This window comes from Ictalurus punctatus, chromosome 24 (genome assembly GCF_001660625.3).
Source record: "Ictalurus punctatus breed USDA103 chromosome 24, Coco_2.0, whole genome shotgun sequence".
NCBI lineage: Eukaryota > Metazoa > Chordata > Actinopteri > Siluriformes > Ictaluridae > Ictalurus > Ictalurus punctatus.
In genome coordinates, this window is record NC_030439.2 from 2,806,251 (window position 1) to 2,830,968 (window position 24,718).

At 40.3% G+C, this 24,718-nt stretch overlaps 1 protein-coding gene across 1 annotated transcript in view; it reads left to right on the top strand.

The window, feature by feature from the left end:
* Positions 1-5,185: 5,185 nt before the first annotated feature.
* pde4a (phosphodiesterase 4A, cAMP-specific) overlaps positions 5,186-24,718 on the top strand; it is a 78,313-nt gene continuing 58,780 nt past the window's right edge. The window contains exon 1 of the mRNA XM_017455210.3: positions 5,186-6,201. Coding sequence (XP_017310699.1) covers positions 5,909-6,201 — 293 coding nt within the window. The 5' untranslated portion in view covers positions 5,186-5,908. The remainder of the gene's footprint in view (positions 6,202-24,718) is intronic.

The window sequence follows — 24,718 nt, forward strand, 5'->3', positions numbered from 1 at the left end:
TCATGTAGTAGCCTTGTAGGAGCTGAGACCAAGGAGAACCTTCTCTTCAGTGTGCTGGCCGTGTACGCGTTCAGCTTAAACTGCAAATCCATTCCTGATGATTAGTCAGTGAGATAGTCTTGAGGTTGTGGGAAATGATATTATTTTTAAAGAGTTTTATGTCCTTTAGTTGTTCTCATGACTTCATAAACGCAGCAACAGGAAGTTGTGTTATGTAATATGGTTTTTAGTTCATTCTAAAACTCCCTGAAGATCACTAAATTAGGGAGGGGAGCATGCTGTCGTTTGCTGCACACTCCGTGGGTCTTGGCTGATGTGGTTGGCCCGAGCGCTTCCGGACCAGCGGGGAAAGAGATTTGTCTGGTGAGAAAAGGCCATCACGTGGAGATCTAGCTGTGTGGAAAAAGTCAGCGCACACCCTGCTGTCAGCACCAAAGGCGGAGATCTTCACAGTGATTGTGTATCTGTACAGCGGGCAAAAACTGCTGACGGGAGCAGGGCAACTGAACCAGGCAGAAGGAATTGGAATGACCTTTTCCACTAGGTGCTTCCTTCCAAATGGCAAAAGTGAAAAGGATTTCAAACTTTTGAACGTTTTTATAGCGGGATCGCAGGTGTTCATAAATACCACCACGTTCCGGTCTCCATCTCTTGACTTTGTCCACGTTTTCTGTCTTTCTGTGCCTTTTTATACGTTTTTAATTGGGGACAAGGACCACTACAGGAAACTGGCGCTTCTTGGCTCTAATTAGGTTAATGTGCCACACTGATTGCTTAAAACCTCTGCCAGGCCAATTGACGACGCGGGTCTTGTGGAGATGTCTCTCGCACACAAGCAGACGAGAGAAATAAACACGTGGCTCCGAAGCCGAGGTTCTAACTGCTCACTTCGCACAACGCCAAAGTGAAAACCTTTTTAAATGTGGTCCAATTTATCACTTGGTTTATTAGAACCTTATAAAAGAGTTTTAAACATATTTCTAGACTTTTTGTCTTGTAGGGGAAAACTTTGCTAATTTCAGGCGTTTTGTTTCCAGAAGGATGCAGAATGATCTGGCAGTATAAATGTCTAGAAATGCATGCAGTAGTATTAGTATGTTTGGTTTCTTGTAATAGTCACACGCAGCTCGCGTTTCCTGTGTACCAGGTGATGCCGTTTCTGGGTTAGTGGTGGTGTTTGAACTGTGACAGTAGCAGCAGTGACAGGAGTGTGTTGGTGTGTTTTCTTAAGCTCAGTGAAATGAGAATCAATCAATCAACCAACCAATCCTTCTCTTGCTAGCTGCACCGAGACAGAGGAGAAAAATAATAAAAACGGATCTTAAAGGGCATGTCTATGCCTGTTATTATGTGTCATGCTCTTAGCTCACGTCCCCGTTGCTATAAATATGCCTGAGATTGTTCTTAGATCCTGGAGCCGTGCGCCTGTATCCCCTATTCTCCCACAGGGGAACCAAGGCAACACACTGGACATATTTGTCACACACATTTTAAGATTTCTGCCTTTCATGTACCCCCGCCCTGCCTTCCTCCACCCACACAGTCCCTGCACACCGCCCGTGTTGCCTCTACTGCAGAAACCTGTGATTTTCCAAAATACCCACCGGCAGAAAGCTGTTTAAAGGTGCTCACAGCAACTTTCGCGCGCTCTTCGGTAGGCACGTCGGAACGCGTTGTCTGAAATAATGTCTGCGTTTTTATGAATCATCTCCCGAGCTTCGGTTCTTCCACATTCCAAGGGCTCGACATTAAAGGCCGAGACGCCTCGGTGCAGGCCGGTGTCCGTGATGTGATATAATAATGGCTTATAAGCCAATGAGAATGGATGTGTAATGGTATTGAGTGAACTGCAGCAGCGCTCAGGCGGGCGCACGTGCGGTCACACCGACACTCGACCCTGTCTCCAGCTCCATCGAGTACCATCTGAGACCCAGACTTTCACAAGTTGTCCAATCCAATTAAAGCACAATTAGGCCACTTAGCCTCTTCCTGCTGAAAACCGCAGATGGCCTGATGTTTTCTGTCCTCCAGAAACCGCTCTTGACTTCTTCACACACGCAGACGCTGTCTAAGATTAGTTTTGGGGGGACGGTTGATTGAGCAGGTAATGGACTGGCAACTGAGATGAACTAAATGTTTCAGCTCGACTGCAGCCTTGTGATTTAAGTAACAGAATGCATGGTCCTCCGATACAGGCTATATTTAGTTTGTTCTTTTGGTTTGTTTTTTTGTTTTTGTTTTTTTGTAAAAGCCCACCGACTAAACCGTGGAAAATATCCTGCTACAAACCAATTTGTTTGCCCTACTCAGATGCATGACAGCATTCAACTGTCAGTATCCTCAGTTTATTTAAAGACACGGGCACAGAGTCTTACATCGGTGCTCTAACTGTTTTATATACTGGCGCATTCTTCAATGTCAGTAGAAGGGTAAAGATTTAATATTTAATTCCCCCACGCCTTCCCTGGGGGACAGAAGGAGGTTCTAGTTCCCTCCATTTCCTGATGTTGAGTCTGGAGTTTTGGAATGGGAGGCGCTGACACCAAACAACCTTCTTGGCACTACACGACCAGATCACTTTCCGTGTTCGTGCGTTCTGGAGTGAAGTAAAGTGCGCTCAATAATGTTTGACGAAAGCAGAAAAGAAAACAGACCCTGATAAAGTGTCTGGTGTGACCTGGAAAAGCAAACTCATCAGCCTTGATACTTTAACTGTGCTATTTATCTGATTTAGGAGTGGGGGGAGGGGGAGAGAGAGGGGGGGTCTTTTCTGCAAAACGGAACTTAAGAGTCTGAGATTCTCCTGACTAAATAAACAGCACGAAAACTTTACAGCGCCGCACTGAACTCTTTAAACAAAATACACTGGCTTAAAAACAATCCAAACTTGGTTATGTTTTAATCCAACGGCTGGGTAAACGGAGGACAGTTTCATCTATTTATTTACAAAAATGCTGGGTTCATTTTTTTCATTAATGGGTTAATGTTTTCAGGGTTATTTTATTTTATTTTTATTTTTTATTTTTTTTTACCCTTTTGAAAATGTCAAATCTACAAACACAACAACATGGTGTCTCCTTTATTTATACACAAGAAGGTGTTCAGAGCTGCTAAAGTATTTTAAGTCATATATTTATCAAAGGAGATATTTAAAATATCCACACCAAAAAAACAAACAAAACAAAAACAAAAAAAACAACAACGTGTAGCCAGATTACTATCCAGTGGGTGTTCCAAACAAGTAAACACCAACGAAGATTGCAGTGTGTTTAATGTCTTTAACTGTTAACCCCATGGTTGGGTCATACAAAACTACCCAAAACTGGGTTTGGGTTGGAAAATAACCCAATTAAATGACCCAAAAAGCTTAACCCAGGATTTGGTTACAAAAAATAACCCAGCATTTTATTTATTTATTTATTTTAAAGAGTGTAGGGTTGGACAAAACCAGTTACAAAATGTACCTGGGGGAAGACCGTCGTACTTATACTCTGCACTCTTCAATCCCATAATTCCAGGATGAACGAGTGACCTCTAAGACAGTCAGTTTTGACATGGCGCAGCTGTGTTTTGGTAAACAACCACTTATCTGCTTTTTTTTTCTTTTCCAGTGGTGTGTAAGGTCAACTTTGAACTTTTTGAATTGATGGTAATTCGTTGTTTTGTATATCTCACAACGATTCGCTTGTACAATCTCTAAATTTGGATCCCTACTAGGTAAGGCATTGAAGTAAAAGCTGGACGTGTGTGTGTGTGTGTGTGTGTGTGTGTGTACACATACACACACGTCCAGCTTTTACTTCGATGCCTTACCTAGTAAGGACTTTTATTAATATGAATGTGTTCGTATGCTGCACTCTTTCTGCACTGGTGTGCTCATCTATAATATCTGCAGGTAAAATACTTACAATGTGCAATATAGTGAGCTGCTGCCAGACTCACCAGGACAGTATTATAATCAAGGGGTTAACGTGGGGCGTATCAACCCCCTCACCTGTGGTTGAAGCAAACGTTAAACAGAACTGGGCTTCAGTACTATAATTTCATGGACATCACAGCATGGCCTAATGGTGGTGGTGATAGTAACACTACAGTATCATGTAATAGGATATGAATCTGCTTTATACAGTGTACTATAGGTGCTGGGAGATTCGTAAGAAATCCTAGTGGCCTTTCTTCACCTGCGATGCCAGTAGCTACAGTTCCTGCTCACTCGCTGACCACTTTAATAGGAACACCAGTACACTGCTCATTTATAGCGTTAACCAATCAGCCAATCATGTGGCAGCAGCAGCACAATGAATAAAGTCATGCAGATACAGGTCAAGAGCTTCAGTTAATGTTCACAACAAACATCTGAACGAATGGTTGTTGGTACCAGATGATGAAACTGCAAGAGGTGATCGAAGTGTCAGCTCGCATTTACTGTACAACACTGCGACAAACCTTCACCATGAACACGCACACGCACGCGCACACGCACGCGCCAGACTTTACTTCTGACCTTTAGCACCGCTGTAGTCATTTGAGATGAGGATCTGTTTTAGAAATGCATCTCCGAGGCTTCAGACTCCCAGTGCTGAATGAATCACTGGAATCACTCTTAATCTCCGTTAAACAGACAAGTTCACACCGAGGAGAGGAACACACACCGCACGCACACACCCGGGAGTGGATTTCATCCTCACTCCGACAGATCAAAACTGCGTCGATGGTACGTCCTAATGCACGCTCAGTTTCAGTAAAGTAGGCGGAGACACACACACACACACAAGCACACACACGCACAGAGAGAGAGAGAGAGAGAGAGAGAGAGAGACAGACAGACGTAGACAGAGAGAGATAGAGACAGAGAGACTGAATCCTGAGCGATATTAGTAAGAGCACGAGGCGTAAAATTAACAGAGCACTGCAGGATCATGATTCATTTAGCGGAAGCGAGGTTTCTTTTTTAAAAGCTTAAAATCAAGAAACAACCCCCACGGAGAGAAAAGGCGTTCATGGATCTCGGGAACATCCCACGCGCGCTGCGCTCCGGGCAAAACATCTCGAGCTGCTCATGACATGAACCTGCGCGCGCGGAGCTTTCACATGGAGGTGGACGGAGAACCTGCCGAGGGCGCGCGCCAGTTTTAATCTTTCCCTCAGCGCAGATTTTACTGTTATTATTATTATTATTATTATTATTATTATTATTATTATTATTATTATTATTTTAATATAAATATTTCTTCTTATTATTGTTCACGGCTCCACTTGGAGTGATCTGGAGCGAGCCTCTTCTGACAGACATGTGCTGTCAGCAGCAGCAGCAGCAATAAAGGACCGGCACACAGCACGCGGATCAGCGCGAGCGCTCTGACTGCGACTCTGCAATAATAAAAAATAATAATCCTTTTTAGAAAAAAGCAATAAATAAAAACTGCGCCGTAAATGAGCGGTCCGTCGCGCCAGGAGACAAACTTGTGCGGGGATATCGTGCGTGTATGTGTGCGTGATGAACGTCTTCTCGCTCGGACGCGTGTGGAAAGGTTTCTCCCGAACCGCAAGTTCTGAATTTCCCAACCTTCCACATGTTCAGGAGTCAGGATAACAGCGCGCCTTCACCTGTTGTCCGCACACTGTGATCAGTTCCAGCATTCATTTCCCTCTGTCTGTGTGATTATGTGATACGGTCTGTGTTTGGGTTTTAAAGAAGAAGAAGAAGAAAGATAAAGCACATAATATTATCCTAACTGCCTTGGACTTTAGTTCTTTAACATTTCACTGCCGCACATGGAGAAGAGCCAGCAGCCATGGACCGAAACCGGTCTGATATTTTTTTGACTTGGGAGAATATATAGTCATAAAGGATTGATTTTCTACAGACTTTTATCTGAACAGTTCAGTTTATTTTATTTGCACTATCATGGAAGTGCCACCGTGCTCTAAGAAGAGCCTGTCCCTCTCGCTGCCGGTGCCACGGGAAGGTCAGGCGACCCTGAAGCCTCCTCAGCATCTCTGGAGACAACCGCGGACTCCGATCCGGATCAAACACCGCGGCTACTCCGACACCGACCGCCATCATCACCCGCACATGGAGCGCGCCGACGCCATGGACACGAGCGACCGGCCCGGTCTGAAGAAATCCCGCATGTCCTGGCCATCCTCCTTCCAGGGTACTACAAGCACATCCACCGGGAACTGTGCTGGGAACAAACGGTAAGACAAGCCCCTGGTCACGTGTTTGAGTGTTAAGAGTTAAACAATGCGTGCTTTAGATTGATCAAGCCGTGCGCGTCCAGTGATGCGTTATGCGTAACGGGCCGGAACGGCGATGCGCTCTGAGCGCAAAACTAAAAGATTCAGCTTTACATTGCCAGTCGACTCTTTCGAACTGAATCAATATCGTTTGATTCATTTTTTCTGTCTGGACATATGTGGAGACCCTAAAAGATCTCTGGACTAAATATCGCTACAGGATTTAATGCTGATGTGGCCCTTATTTATTCAGTTACTACAGAAAAGGAGCTTTATGCGAACAGAGATCAGGGTTGGTTTTTTTTTTTTTTTTTTTTTTTTTTTTTTTTTTTTTTAAATATATGTACAGTCGAAGAAAACAAAAACAAAACAACCCAGAGATTCATTCTTGCTTGGGAATCGTTTCCATCGACTGACTTAAACGCATGAATTCAAATGATTCGAAAAGAATCGACTCGTTGATGAATCGCATGTCACTGACCAACACAAGCGAATAGAAGTAGAAGAAGAATCCTTTATTTTGTCACACATACATTACAGCACAGTGAAGTTCTTTTCTTCACATATCCCAGCTTGTTAGGAAGCCGTGATACGGCACCCCTGGAGCAGAAAGGGTTAAGGGCCTTGCTCAAGGGCCCAACAGTGGCAGCGTGGTGGTGCTGTGGCTGAGGTTTTAACCCCCGACCTTCTGATCAGTAACCCACGGCTGCCCGATTTAAGCGAGTCTAAACGCAGAGGTCAGAATCTCACATGATAAGGAAGCTCATTTTGGGAATCCAAACCACGATTACACTCAGGCTGCCTGACACGTAACGGTTTAACTACGTTAATCTTTGACCCTAACATGTTTAATAAAAGGTATGATCCTTATCTGATAAAATAGATCAGATGTTACATTCATTTGCTATCAGATCGTTCAAAATATTATCGTGCGGTGTTTCACATTCAGTCATTCAAAATCATTTGCCGAGTCGTCCACACGTGCATCTATGTGTGTCCACCACCTATCAGTGGTTCGTATTCAGTTCAAATTCAGCTCTCAGTCCTTTTCCTATTCTTTCGGCGTGCGATTATCCGGATGTCCTTGTACATTTCTACGCCAGGCTTATTCAAGCATCACATTCTATATAGCGTTTCATGTATGTGCCCTTGTTCTCTTAAAGGAATGAGTGTGGGTGTAGTGTCCTGCATTTGTGCGTCTCCACTGACACGCCTGCTGTTCGGCAAAGAGGGGGAGTAAATACAGTAATAAAGTAGAACAGCAATAAAGTAGCACCGTGAGAGGCCATGGGAAGGCGAAGCGCCTGGAGTCTGGCTGATTTCCTACCAGGTCGTGCCCAGGCACAGACGGCACACACAGCCGGCTCATGGGAGCGCGTCCAACTCCACCTCGCTGGAATCAGGATACTGATTTGTATTCCAGGCTGCAGGCCACACTTACAGCCAGTTCGGGCATTAGTGCAGCCGTGGTGACTCTATCTGCCCTGCTCTTACTGTCGGCAGCACAACGGATTAAGAGACGTGTGTGTGTGTGTGTGTGTGTGTGTGTGTGTGCGCCGCGACAAGCAGAATGTTATGTCAGTAGCTGCTTCGCTCAAGTCACTGCACACCCATATGGTGTGTGTGTGTGTGTGTGTGTGTGTGTGTGTGAGAGAGAGAGAGAGAGAGAGAGAGAGAGAGAGTGTGTGTGTGTGTGTGAGAGAGAGAGAGAGAGAGAGAGTGTGTGTGCGTGTGCGTTCACTTAAAATTGCCTTAAAAAGGTTTACCGACTAACTAAGCAGCACTATCCTCCTATTATCTCTGGATCGGTCGCCTGGTTTCTAAGCTGCGTTCGACTAACTATCGTACCTCGACCTCCAATGAGAAAAGAGGAAACGCCTCCTCGACCCCGAGTTCAGCAAGCGACGTCAAATCAACATGGCAGCTCACAGCACGAACAGTAAACGCAGCAGCACCTCTTACCGTCACACGAGTTACATTACTTTAGATCACTCCACATACAGACATCATCACTTGTTAAATCTAAAGCACCGACTCTGCAGTTCGGTGTGTTCAGGAGGAAAATACACACCACTCAGCACAGTTAGCTGCTCAGCGCGTCGCTAACAAAAGACGAACGCGGAGGCGTCCGTGGCGAGCTAAACGATCGAGTCCTTCAGGAATTGTGATTTCCTTCCCAGTAATAAAAGAAACAGGAGGTTGGGAAAACAATCCTACTTAGTTGAGAGTATTGTGTGCTCAGAATTTTTGCGAAAAAAAGTGTTCACGTACGTATTTCACTCGAATGTTTAAGTAAAATTTCAAGCTCAAATTCAGAATTCTTCTTTTCCCCCCACACACACATTTATATTTTCATATAATATACTCAGTAGACATCAATATCTATGAACAGTTACAAGGGTTAGGGTTAGATATAGCTGTGAGGTTTACAGTTTTACCGTGGTTTTACTTAGTACATAAAAAGTATTTTTTATTGAAATAAAGTTTATTGAAATAAAATCGAACAATTTCACTCCACATCACGATCACTATCACTATGAATTAGAATTTGTAATAATTTTTTTTTAAAAACGAGATTAGGTTCTTTTCCCCCGTTTATCAGGATTTCGTAGAGGGGTGGGTTTTTTTTTTGTGATCGTTGCAGCCAAAAATGCTTGATTTTCCTGTGTTTTTTTTTTTTATTTCTTCAAAATTTGCCATGCAACTTGTGGAGCTTTTTGTGTTTTTGAAACAATTTTTTTTTTTTTACTCGAATCGGTGAAATCGCGATCGCACGGAATAGTTTTGCACGGTCTTTCGCAGTGATGTCCGGTGGTAAATGAGACCTTTTAGCTGTCCTCGTGTTCGAAGGGGGCTTTTTCACTAAATGTGCGTCGCGATGAAGTCACATGACACGTCTTGTCCCAAACCTGCGTAAAATCAGCAATAGGTTTCGGAAGAAATAAAAATTTTTTGCAAGCTCCTCCGAATTTTGCGGCGTTTGCTTGTTGTTGCTAAAAAATCCTTTAGGGACTGATTAAAGAAACGTTTATGTATATGAAGAGTAGATGAGATTCGTTAGGCAGCCGTTGCACGGAGATGATTTGCTGTAATATCCATACAGATCGAATCTATGGGTTTAATAGGATGTTGTGAATGTAGTTGTTAAAATGTACAGAAACGCACTTTTCTGAATGGAAAACCGAGACGGGAACTTTGAAACATACAAGCGGTTGGAAGGCGTGAATGAATTTGAATCTTTCTGAACAAGTGACAGACGTGTGTCACGTTTCCGGCGCCACGTTTGTGTCGTAGCTCTCTAACTTGAAGGAGATACGTTTTCTAGCATGTTGTATCGCACTGTTGTGAAATTCAAAATAAGGCAAAAGAAGAGTTTTCGCCTCCGGTGCTGACACCTTTGCTCTGCTCATGCTGTGCAACTGTACAATGTGTGTGTGTGTGTGTGTGTGTGTGTGTGTGTGTGTGTGTGTGTGTGTGTCTTCATTTACATGTAACGTGTATTTAGCATTAGAGTTTGAGTGTACATGTGTGGGTGTGTGACTGGAGGGTGCTGCATAGCAGAGGATTGTTAATCAGCACCGTCACCTCTATGCTCACATGCAGGGTGGGTGGAAGGAGAACGTCCGTTGTGCAGGTTAAATTTGTGTAACAATTTTGTCCATCCTCTCCATTGGCTAAAGATGATGCTGAACGCGTTAGCTGCATATAGGAGCCTGAGTAGCATGCAGGTCGAGATCAGTGCTCCTCGCATGTCATCTGCTGCTTCCAGCCCGGGGCCATGCTTAGTCTGCTCAAGAGTGAGTGATGCCTCCTCTCACACATCTGCTTACCCAATGTTAACATCCATGGCTCATGTCCTGCGCTGTGAGACACGCGAGGCAAAGTCAAAAAGGTCGAATCAATCCTTTCATTTCTTAAGATAACAGCTTATCGTCATAGCTTTGAACAAAGGTGTTTTTTTTTTTCTTTATAGCTGAATGTTTTTTTTGTTTTTTTTACAAATCTGGTGGAAATGAAAGCCTCAGGAGTGTGTCTGCTGCGCACAGTGCAATCAGGAGGTCTGATCTAAGCCAATCTGAAACAATCAGAGCAGCAGTAATGCTCTCTCTCTCTCTCTCTCTCTCTCTCTCTCTCTCTCTCTCTCTCTCTCTCTCGCTTTCTCTATCACTCTACCTCTGCTTCTTTTTCCTCTGTGTTCTTGACAGAACATGTAGTATTTTGTAAATGTGTACAAGGTACGTTAGTGGTGCCATGACCAAATACGACCTCTTTCTATAAGATAATATATTCATTTATTCTGATATCATTTGTTTGCTCTAATCAAACTCTATTATATTCTGGTTTATTCTTTTCTATTTGAAGTGTCTTTTGTTATCTCATCATGAAACCTAATTTGTAATTTTATATATATATATATATATATATATATATATATATATATATATATATATATATATATATATATATATATTAATACGTGTGGTCATGCTGAATATGCAAATTAGGCTACGATATCATGTGGCGACTCCTAACGGTGTTTTCAGCGTTCTTTAGCTACTTTTCTCTGAAATGAGTTGGAAACACTGAAGGTGTCCTGAACACAGAACTGCTGAGGGCCTTGGGCAGTCTGAGGAGCATATGGTTCCTCCCAGATGTGAAGGTTGGAAGGGGGACTAGGGGGTTGGGAAGGGGGGTGTTACACTCTGAGATGTAACTGGTGTGTGTGTGTGTGTGTGTGTGTGTGTACCTGTGTGTATCAGTCTAGTGGAAAAGTACTGACAGATTTCAATTAAATTCTGGAGTTCCATAATGTCATTTGGGCAGCTGGGACACAAACTTTCTCCCTGTTACTTTGTTTTCCGTCAGATGTGTTCGTTTCTCAGTTAGTAATTTCTGTATATGTAGCAGCACCTGAGTGGCGAACCTGGCCGAGGCAATGCTTTGGCAGTGCAGGTGCTTTATTTTCAGATCCTAGCTTTCTGTGTGCTGTCTTGAGTCCAGGGGAGAATGCAACTGGCTCATTATTTTTTTATTTTTTTATATTAGGAGAAAAAGATGGCAGCAGTACACACCAAGCGACGTGCCAACTGACAAAGTGGTTGCATGATTATGTAGCAGAATTAAGCACTTCTACTCAGAGCACACTGAAGAACTTGGCATTACTGCGTGGGCAGCAGATCAAAGCTGGAACAGGTTTTTATATACATCTGTTGGTTAATGGGAGACTTTCTAAACTGGACCTTCACTGGGACTATGATGACGATGATGGAAAAAGATTTAGTGTTCAGTCGTACATTTAGTGAAAGTACAGTGTTGTGTTTAGGTTGTAACCCATATTAGGTGCTCCTTGTATTTTCCCAACCAACTGTGTCACTACACCCAGTTTACTGTCGCGTAAGATAGCAGCTGTAGTCTGAATTTTATACGCCAACAATTTTGTATTACATTTCGAATAAATGGAACATTACTATACTGCTCATTTGGCAAGTTCGTGTTATCTAGTAAACGAAATCACACAACTGTGATCATTTGACTGTTTTTTTTGATCGGTCAGATGAATTATTTGTCTGAAATGTGTATGTGTCTGAAATGATTCAAATGAAGGTGAAGGGAGATGGAGTAGAACAGAGAGAAAGAGAAAAAAATGGATATCAAACAACTGCTCTCATAGAGATCAACAGTTGCAAACATGACACAGGTTTATAAAAAAATTCATCTTTGTTAAATATAGGTGTGCAACGATTATTGGCACCTCTATGAATTCATATGAGAAAAATATATTTGGAGTATATTCCCACTGATATTTTACATTGTATTAGTACACCTGGGTGACAAGGAACAGGAAGTTGTTCAACCATGACTTCCTGTTTCACATGAGTATAAATATGAGGCAAGACATAGTCCAAATTCCTTTCATCATTCATAACAATGGGTAAGAGCAAGGAATATAAATGTGATTTGCGGCAAAAGGTTGTTGAGCGTCACAAGATGTGAAGTGGTTATAAGAAAATAGCACAAGCATTGAAAATGGCCATTTCCACCATCAGGGCAATAATTAAGACATTCCAGTCAACTGGAAATGTTATGAATCAACCTGGAATTGGTCGTGTGTCTATATCGTCTCAACCCACTGTAAAGAGGACGGTTCGAGTGGCCAAAAAATCTCCAAGGATCACAGCTGGAGAATTGCGGAAGGTAGTTACGCCTTGGGGTCACTACAAAACTACAATCCGAAGTCAGATCCATCACCAAAAGTTGTTTGGAAGAGTTAAAAAAAAAGTCTCTACTCTCATTCAAAAACAAACTCGAGTGTCTTCAGTTTGCACTGCAATATAAACCATACAAACGTTATACATCATGCAATATACACCATAAATATACACTAAACATTATACACCATGCAATATACACCAAAAATATACACTAAACATTATACACCATGCAATATACACCATAAATATACACAAACATTATACCCCATGCAATATACACCATAAATATACACTAAACATTATACACCATAAATATACACCATGCAATATACACCATAAATATACACTAAACATTATACACCATGCAATACACACCATAAATATACACTAAACATTATACACCATGCAATATACACCATAAATATACACTAAACATTATACACCATGCAATATACACCATAAATATACACTAAACATTATACACCATGCAATATACACCATAAATATACACAAACATTATACCCCATGCAATATACACCATAAATATACACTAAACATTATACACCATAAATATACACCATGCAATATACACCATAAATATACACTAAACATTATACACCATGCAATACACACCATAAATATACACTAAACATTATACACCATGCAATATACACCATAAATATACACTAAACATTATACACCATGCAATATACACCATAAATATACACTAAACATTATACCCCATGCAATATACACCATAAATATACACTAAACATTATACACCATGCAATATACACCATAAATATACACTAAACATTATACACCATGCAATATACACTAAACATTATACACCATACAATATGCACCATACAATATACACCATCCATTATGAACCATACAAAATACACTAAACATTATACACTATACAGTATACAACATACATTATACAGCATACAATATACACTATACAATATACATCATACACCATGCAATATACACCATACATTATACACCATACAATATACAAATATACACTATACAATATACACCATACATTATACACCATGCAATATACACTATACAATATACATCATACATTATACACTATACAATATACACCATGCAATATACACTATACAATATACATCATACATTATACACCATACAATATACACTATACAATATACATCATACATTATACACTATACAATATACACCATACATTATACACTATACAGTATACACCATACAATATACACTATACAATATACACCATACATTATACACCATACAATATACACTATACAGTATACATCATACATTATACACCATGCAATATACACCATACAATATGCACCATACAATATACACCGTCCATTATGAACCATACAAAATACAGTAAACATTATACACTGTACAGTATACAACATACATTATACACCATACAATATACACCATACAATATACAGTATACAATATACATCATACATTATACACTATACAATATACATCATACAATATACACTATACACCATACAATATACATCATACATTATACACCATGCATTATACACCATACAATATGCACCATACAATATACACCATCCATTATGAACCATACAAAATACACCATACAATATACACTGTACAATATACACCATACATTATACACTATACATTATACACCATACAGTATACACCATACATTACACACCATACAATATACACCATACAATATACACTATACATTATACACCATACAGTATACACCATACAATATACACCATACAATATACACCATACATTACACACCATACAATATACGCCATACAATATACACCATACACCACAGAGACTACATTCCATTAGAGAATATACATAGACAATATAAGACTGGAAAGGCTTATATAAATAATAGAAGTCTGGGTAGCAGAAAAAAGAGCTGCCATTCAGCTATGCAAAGTCAGTACAATAGAGCGGTTGCACAAAAATGTCAAGAGCAGGGTAACAATGGTGTAAACAACACGCACAATAGTGTAACTGCAGGATGCGAGATATTATTAATGAATGTGCTTCAATGAGTGTGACAGATAAAATGATCAATATCAAGGCTGCTCAGTAAGCTCATTAATAACGACACACAGCTTATAAGTAAGGCTGGACACAAATATTCAAAACATATTATGAAATGTAGTGGTTAGAATATGAAGACTTTCTCATGTCCTTCCCAGCTACAGAGGGTGTGAGCAGTGTGTGACCTTGTGGCTGATGATATCTGTGGTGTCCTTGTGCTGTAACATCTGTAAGGTGATAGCATCGGCTGAGCTCAAAGGTCAACAAAACTGTCATGACATCTCTCCTTCAGGACCCGTTATATGTCTGTGTAAGTCTTTTTCTTCTTTCCTGGGTCATATCCTGATCAACCCATACAGATGTGAGAAATGAAGATGGGACTGTACTGCAAATGCTGAAATGATACCCTGTTATTACCCACACTAACACTGCAGCTGGTCATTGTTGACATTCATGAGATTTTAAAACTACTGTCAACTGGGGATTATTTTTTACACCATTGCAGCCTCTCTAGAAAATATGATGTCGTAAGAGGCTCTGCTTTGGATGAATATACTTGAATTCCAGTAATCCTTTTTGGGGGTTTTTTGGGATCAATATTTTTATTTGCAGAAAATAGAAAGAAGGGAAGAAACAACAATAAAGTATAGCTAAAACTATATACAGCAATACTCAAGATCTGCCCAGGGTTATAAACAGGAAGAGAAAAAAAGTAATTATAATAATAAAAATAACAAACAACAGATATAATGATAATAAAAATAAAAAGAATACAAAGGGAGAGAGAAGTACAATCCCATAAGTTGCGAGGTGGGGCCTCAATGGATCGGACTTGTTTGTCCAGCACATCGCACAGATGCTCGATCGGATTGAGATCTGGGGAATTCGGAGGTTCCTTAAACCATTCCTGAATAATTTTTGCAGTGTGGCAGGGCGTATGCGCATCAGTGAGCCTTGGACGCCAGTTCACCTTGGATCACTTTTGGTGGGTACTAACCACTGCACACCGGGAACACCCACAAGGCCTGCCGTTTTGGAGAGGCTCTGACACAGTCGTCTAGCCATCAAAAATTGGCCCTTGCCAAAGTCGTTCAAATCCTTACGCTTGGCCATTTTTCCTGCTTCCAACACATCAACTTCAAGAACTGACTGTTCAAATGCTGCATAATATATAGACACCAACCCTTGACAGGTGCCACTATATAACATAAATTAATCAATGTTATTCACTTCACCTATCCATGGTTTTAATGTTATGGCTGATGGGTGTACACACACACATATATATATATATATATATATATATATATATATATATATATATATATATATATATATATATATATATATATATATATATATAAATGATATTGATCATAAGAAATCCTGTGTACCTGTGTACATCCTGGACTTGTGAACATTATGAAAGCTGTGAACTCTTTGATGAGACGCTTATTAAACACATTATACAGCCTCATGTACATTTGTGTATCTGTATGTGTACATGTGTGGGGAGCTAATTATGCATGACCTGTGCCCCAGTTCAATATGGGAACTTACTGGTATAAAAAAATAAAAAAATAAAAAAAATAAAAATAAAAATAATAAAAAATGACCGACATTAAACAGGAACCGTTCAGCCTGCAGTTCTGTTGCTATGGTTACTGATTTTGTGGATGTGTATAATAGATACATTTCCCTAAAAAGGCAAAATGAAGTCTTAATTCCCCGATGTACAGAGTGTTGTCGTGACACATCAAGGCAAACACATTTTATTAGCTGTTCAGTGTGAAATCGATTCATATCCTTGAGGTGTCACAGAGCCCAGAGGTGATATGTCACAGAATATAAGCTAGAAGCTTTCATTTAACGTTATATTACTGTTATCCGTGTGGCATTTTTAAATGGAACTGTCCCTGATTCTCAAGAAAAAAATCCGTCATCCAAAAGAAAATACAAAACCATTATGCATTTCCATCAACTACTGTTATGCAAATATTTTGAAGAGGATGCAGCAAAGATTAGATAATCAAAAGAGCACTAGCCAAACACGCTCCTGTCATGGAGAAACTGGAACGCCTAGCAAAATCATTTGCACGTCACTTACAGCTTACTGTATCTGTATGAATATTTCTTCACCTCAGCCCAGTACAAAAATATTATTCAGATGTTCTTCGGCACAATTTTGAAATTCATGTAAAGAGAAATGGATGGAAACCCACGTATCTAAATGTTCAGCAGCTTGTTAGCTTGTTAAGAGATGTGTTTAAGCAATTGGACACACCTGCGATTCATTAACTCACACCGTGTGATTCACATATTGTTCAAAAAAGAATATAGCCCATTAACTCTAACCTAATGTTCATGTCAGCAGGATAATTGCCTTGATGAATGCCCCTTTCACACAGCTTTTTATACTCTTGCTCAGGCTTCAACCTTGAATTTTAAAGCCTCCTTAGAAACCTTTGAACTTTTTTCCACTTTTTTCCACTTGTATAGGCTTGGCCAAAGGTTGGTGAAAGGTTCATGCTTCTCCATAGGTTGTTGCTATTCTCAGAAATGTGCACCTTCTCAAGCATTAGGGCTGGCTCTTATGCGCTCTTCTTCCAGTCTTATTTTTGGTAGTGTATCTACAACTCCCTCAACACTCATTCATCAGGATGTCACTTGTGTACATGCAGTCTGGATCTGAGGCTGTTTGTTCCACATTGAACGTCTTGCTGCCTCTTTTCAGCTCCTCGTTTTCTAATTACACACCCTATAGGAGTCTTTGTTCTCCATAATTACCGACTTCAATCTCTGTCGTAATTCCTCACTACATTTCTCTCCTCGTTCTCATGCAATTTTGTCTGATTTCCCCTTTCTCCAGCTTCCTATTCCTCTTCTCTTCTTTTGTCTTGGTGTTTTTTTTCCTTCTGCTTTTCTTCTCGACGGGTCCGAGTCAGTTTGCGGCTTATACTCTCGCTCTGGTGCTGTCTCCTGTATTTACCACTGAGTTAATAACACATCTTTACGTCTATCTTTTCTTTTTTTCCCTTCCATTGTTGTTGAAATCCTCACAGACTAGCACTCCTCCCTTCCCATCATTTGTGAATAATCCCTACCTCCTTCATTTCAAAAGTGTCTGAATAAGCTGGCCACCATTAGATATTCGCTTCTTGCTTCTCGATGGCCCCCTTGGGCACATCCAGTTAATGGCACCACCACTGTACACTATGTTTCATTCTGTCCTTCGCTATCCATCAAAGCCCACAGCAGCACTTTTAAGATAACCCACCAGCCAGACAAAAACACAGGAAAAACCCCTTAGAGACAGAAACATTGCAGTCATTGGCTCTCACATGGCCCCCTGTTGCAAACAGCCTGTTTTAATGCTTTGTTTAATTAGCAGAGCCATTTGAAACGTGTACAATTTCCAGTTCAGGGCCCCGCCGCCAGTGAACAAAAATGAATTCCAGACCTTCAGTTCAGACAGATCTCATGTGGCTTGCTGGTAAAAGCAATGTAAATCTGATTAGCTGTGCCATGACGAGGAGCCCTTGGTGTTTGCTGTTTGCTGCAGTGACAAAGACAGGGGTTGGCTTTGTAGAGGTCATTTTACGCCTCATATTAAAGCATGAAATAAATGCGTGGCTCAACAAAACCTATCACACACCACAAAGCAGTAAAATCAACAAAAAGGAAGATTTACAACTAATGCCATCTGATGATTTTATTATGGAGAGAACATATTTCTGTTTACAAATGAACAATTATTGTGTTGTTGCTGCTGCTGCTGTTGTGTTCAAATACTTTGTGGTCCTCCTTTTTCCATGCCATTGTCACATGGCTGTATATGACAGATGTGAAGTGAGAGTTAGTTCAGTGCCTGACTCTTTATGGCTCCACAGTTTAAGGCACATAGCTGCCAGCTCAGGCGTGGTGAAGTGACGTCACACAGAATCCACACCTGTCATCTTTGTGCCATGGTCAAAGGAGTGCCTTTGGCTGTGCAGAGCGATTATGGGAAAGTCTTGTTGAATGAACAAATGTGCTGTTTCCATATTATGCTCGTATAAAAAGCAAGACAGTATTATTACGAAAGACTGAAAGACTAATAACAATAAACACATAATCGTAAACCGAATAAGACCCTTGCAATATACAGCCCCTTCTGAAACTATTGGGGACAGCAAGGCCGATTCTTTTGTTATTGCTATACACTGAAGACATTTGGGTTTGAGATCAAAAGATGGATATGAGACGATAGATCAGAAATTCAGCTTTCATTTCCTGATATTTACATCTAGATGTGTTAATCAGCTTACAGTGGGGGAAATAAGTATTGAATGCGTCAACATTTGTTTCAGTAAATATATTTCCAATGAGGTTATTCACATGAAATTTGAACCAGACATCAGTATTAACTCAAGAAATCCGGAAATATAAAAAATTCACAAGATTAAAGTCCATATATGGAGTTGTATGTAATAAAGTGGAATGACACTTGGGAAAAAAGTATTGAACACGCTTAGAAAAAGCAGTTCTCCAAGGCAAGGTGAGGCAAGGAACCAGCTGAGATCTGTAAGTAATTATACCCCCTATCTGTGCAAATTAATATCAGCTGGATTAGTAAACTGATGGTCTATAAAAAGGCTTTTCATTACCAAGGTGTCACACAAGAAACATCTCATGATGGGTAAAAGCAAAGAGCTCTCCCAAGACCTTCACAACCTTAATGTTGCAAAACATATTGATGGAATCAGATTCAGACGTATTTCAAAACTTCCGAATCCTCCAGTAAACACCATCAGGTTCATTATCCACGAGTGGAAGCAACATCACTCCGTCATCAACCGGCCACGCACAGGATCTCCTCGCAAGATTTCTGACCAGGGAGTCAGAAGAATAGTCAGAAGAGTAGCCCAAGAGCCAAGGACCACTCGGAGAGAGCTCCAGAAACACTTGGAGGCAGCAGGTAACATCGTCACAGAGAAAACAATGCGCAATGCACTCCACTGCTCACGCTCACCCGCAAGACTCCATTACTAAAGAAAAGGCATGTCGACGCTCGTTTAAAGTTTGCTACAACTCATTTGGACAAGCCTACGAAATACTGGGAGAGTGTAGTCTGGTCAGATGAGAGCAAAATTTAACTTGTTGGCTGTCATACTACACACCATGTTTGGAGAAGAAATGGCACTGCACATCACCCTAAAAACACTACACCAACAGTGAAGTTTGGAGGTGAAGCATCATGGTGTGGGGCTGTTTTTCATCACATGGTACGGGCAGACTTCATATAATTGAAGGAACGATGAATGGAGCCCTTTACTGGGAGATTCTTGAGAAGAATCTGCTGCCATCCACCAGGATGATGTAGATGAGACGTGGGTGGAGCTTCCCGATGGGCAACGATCTAAAGCATACAGCAAAGGAAACAATCAATTGGTTTCAGAGAAAAAAAATCAAGGTGTTAGAATGGCCCAGCCAATCACCTGACTCGAATCCAACTGAACAAGATTTAAAGACAATATGTTTAGAAGAATGGACCAAAATCACACCTGAATACTGCGACCCATTAATCTCTTCATACAGGAAGTGTCTTGAAGCCGTCATTACAAACAACGGCTTCTCCACTAAGTATTAAATACATTTCAGTTAGTGGGTTCAATACTTTTTTCATGTGAATAGTCTCATTGGAAATATATTTACTGAAAAAACTGTTGACTCGTTCAATACTTATTTCCCCAACTGTACATCTAGATGTGTTGAAAACTTCTTACCCAGATGTGTCCTCTTAGATTGATTGTTTATGCAGTGAACAGCTCTGAACATCTACTCTTGGTTGGAGACCTAGGTTTCACCAGTGAATAAGGATAAACCATCATGAGGGCATAGCCAATACAACAATGTGAAATGTCCTGAAAAAGAAAGAAACCACTGGTGTACCACAATCCATTGATCGAAGAAGACTTAGAGAGCAGAACTATTGAGGCCATACCACAACATGTGAACCACTCATCAGCAGTAAGAATCAGAAAGCCAGATTGGAATTCGCTAAGAAATACAGAGATGAGCCACAAACGTCTTTATACCAATGGGGCTTCATTCCATGAACTCTAACTTTTAATGAATTTCCCTGTCCATGCATATTTATTATACGTTGTTCATGAGCTAAATCACATACTGCATGTTACAGTGGGGAAAACACAAAAATGTGTAAAGCACAATGTTTTAAAAGCATGACCGTCTTTAAGATGTCAGATATTATATATCTAGCAGCTGTATGCTGGTGCAAGAAATTGTTCTGGACAAATCGCACAATGGTTCTTCATAGGGATGTCAGTAAGCTTTCAGCTGAACGGCTTTTCTTACATACAGCGAGGCTGAACGAGAAATGCCCCCGGCAACAGCAGCAAGGCAGACCTCCTCCAGAAGTGCTATGGGTTACTCAGACCATGGGAGAAAGCCTACTACAGATCACAACTGTAGCAAATCAGAGTCCAGCCACATGCTCTAGTATGTTTGGTGCTGGACAAAGTTTGACACAGGCAAATATTAACTGCTCTGAAGTGCTCTGGCCATGCCGGGTTTTCTTCAGTCCTAAAAAATTAGTGTTTCATAATTCCCTGAAGCTCTGGCAGGAGCGCAAAACTTCAGTGTACTGGATTATTATGAGAAAGTGGCAGCCTAGCTTGCGAGAATAGGACAGATGGCGGGATGCTGCAGTATCAGCAGAATATGTTACTGGCTGTTATATCGGGTTTTTATCCATTACAGTACAGTATTTATTTAGAATTTCCCCCTGTGCCGTTTAATAAATTAGTTTGGCATCACACAGCAGAACTGTGATGATAGAATTGAACATCAATTGCAGTTGAGAAAATTGTGTCTCAGGAGCGGGAAACATTTGATATCTCCAAGATACAGATTTTATAGGCCCTGGTTGTTTGATGAATCGTTCTGACATGACGGAGCAATTCTATGTGAAATCTTACCCCACTCCCGCCAACATTTAATTGATCTGTTTAGCATTTCAGATTTCTTTTAATGACGCTTGGTTTTTCAATGTCTCTCAATGATGTTTGTTGATAAACAGTACGTTTCACATATCCACAAACATACACTCAAAAAAGTGTTCTTTTGTATCTTCATTTGTACTAATAAATATATTTTTAAAAAAGCATTAGATAAAGTGGAGATGTTGGGGGAGAAAGACAACATAACAATATACTCAAACCTAATTAGGTTTAGAGGTATGTAATTACTTATATGTAATTTGTTATTATTAACTTAATTACTTATATTATGTAATTATGTAAAGTATATGTAAATAAGGAAATAAGTATTTCACACAAATCTCCGATGTACAGATATTATCCACTACATAATCCCTCTTTCCCTCTCTCTTTCTTACAAATTAAATGTTCTGTACATCATAGACACACTGTCTGCAATTAGCGTTTACCTTTTTGTGGGCATTTATTCAATTTAACTCTGCGGGTTTGCTATAAAACAAGGTGTTATTTTTAAACTAGCCTAATCTGTTAATCATTAAAGGGTTAGGGCGAATCCTGCCCCAATTGGCCTTTAGTAACACTTGTTGCAGTTCCCATTTTTGAACACTAGGTGCAATAATAACTGTATGGAATCAAAGTAGTGAGCAAATCAACGGAACATCAGCTTATATCTGTCACATTACAATTTTTTTTATTCAAATATTAATGTCATTTAAGAGTTTAAAGTGTATGGAGTTGTGAGTGATGACTTTATGAAGATTACCATTTGTTGATCAGTTGATATAAACAGCCGGGCTCTGGATGAGCCGCTACTCCTAAACGCATAGGTCAAGTTAAAGGTAAGGTGAAGAATGTTAAACAGTATGCTTAATACTTTAAACTCAGCCGTTCTTCAGCTATAACCCCGCCTTAACTGCATAAAATCCCTCACAAAATGCAAAGCACAAATCAATCATATCATCCACATGGGAATTGATCCCCTGTCCTCTTGATTCGAGGTATCAGTGATTCGTACATCCAGATGCTCCACAGTGTGACAGATGTGTCCACCTCTATGTACAGACTGTATGAGCTATGATTTAATCTACACAGTTTCCAAGAACAGAATCATAATAGGTATGTTATACTTGAACCTCTAATTAAAATAGCTGAAGCCAAACCTGCATTCCTGTGAGCAAACAAAGATACATAGCAGACAAGGTCTCAAGGTTTCAAGGTCTTTCTGTTATAGAATGAGGCACATTCTCTGATGTACTTTCACTGTTCTCTCCAAGTCATCTAGTCATCGTAGTCAGCAGAGCACTGTGGACACGGTAAAGCACTTTTCCATTCACTGGGGACAGATCGTCCCATTTACTCATGCTCTCCCCTTTGCCACAAAATATGTGAACACTGCTCCTTCTCATGGAACTGATCCTGCTACACAACACTTCCCAACTGTCCCACCTCACAGTTTGTTCATCTGAATGAACTGGGGGCAAATTCATCATCTACGCAAGGAACTGGTTCCTTGCATGGAGGGACTGACTCTTGGGAATGGGCGAATGAGCTCGAGGTTTGATCAAATAGAGTCACACTCTGCTGCACACTGACTGGTAACAACAAAGCCAACTGAATGGCCCTTTGATGACAGCAGGGACTCCAGCACTCATGGCTAATTTGTTCGTGCTGCTCTCAAATCCGATTTCATTTCATACTTGGATTTAATTTTATGATACGCTCATGAGCCTGTCATAATATACTATTTATCATAATTTGATCAATGTAATTTCCTTGTCCTTTTGATTGGATGCATAGCACAAAGATTAGCACAGAACACCTAGCATGCCACTATCCAGTTATTGAACAGTGAGGGTTTGAACAAGATTGCATGTTTGTTTGGACATGTTTCTATCATCACCTGCTGTTGTTATTCTTGGCTGACCCGTTCCATGTCCGGTTGCTCAGTACACCAGTGGCTTCATTTTTTTTCCCAGGACATTCCACATTGTTGTATTGGCTATGCCAAATACTTGTGTACCTCTGATTGATTATCCCTCTTTACTCAGCTTCAAAATGGCTTGCTTTTCTCCCATAGACAGCTCACTGGTCTTCATGATGGTTTATCCTTTTTAACAGTCTTCACAGGTGAAGAAGTTTTCAACACATCTAGATGTAAGTTGTTTAACACATCTGGATGTAAGAACATCATCCTATAATACAGAGGTTCCCAAACATTTTGGGCAAACGACCCCAAATGAATGTTCTGAGACCCCAAGCCTGAGCATCCTGAATTCTTTTATTCCAGATTTATAATATAGTATGACTGTATCATTTGAACATTTTATTATGTCAGTAACATACGTATGTATGTTTAACATAAGTGACTACAAACATTATTCCTAGCACTGACCAGTCTAGTGGGAAATGTTGTTCTCTGGAAATAATCCATGCCAGGGTGGAGAGATACGGCTTGACGTGAAAAAGAGGAGCCTGGTTTATACTTGGATGTGCACAGAAGCTGTGGCATTGTGAGTGGCATTGTTCACACACCCACTGCATATCTTATCTACATCCAAAAGATTTAAAAGCGACATTCACTTGACGGCACGTCAGAGCCAAATCATCCCTGTCCATCAGGTTTCCGAGTCAAACCGTAAAATGTTTAACACTTTCATACACTGCGAGGTTAAACACACGGATGAGCTCTGTCTCTCTTCAAACTTCCTGCTGTCGTTGTGATTGTTGTCATGAGCTGCGGCTCCAAATCGAAAGCGCTGACCTTACACTCAAAAGTATCTACTAATTATTTACTTACAGTACAGAAGACTGGTACACAAAACAGAGCTTTCTGTAGGACTGAAGATGACGTGAGAATGTTCTTTTTTTTTTTTGCTAACTCAAACAGGAAAATCGAATCGTTTTAGTGCTCAATATCAGTTAAGAATAGTAGATAAGTATGCGATTTGAGTCACAACCCTACAGGAGAGTGAAAAGGATTAAAATAGCATCTGCACTCTTACTGTAAACGTGCCATGCACATTACACAGTGTGACTCCCAGGAACAAATTCAAATATTAGCACACAAAATCCGTCTTTTTATTGATATTTTTCTAATATTCATTTCTAAAAGAAATAAAAAACAAGGAGATTGTGAGTTTGTCTTAAGAGCCCATTTGTAATTCAAGTGACCCCATATTGGGCCGTGACCCT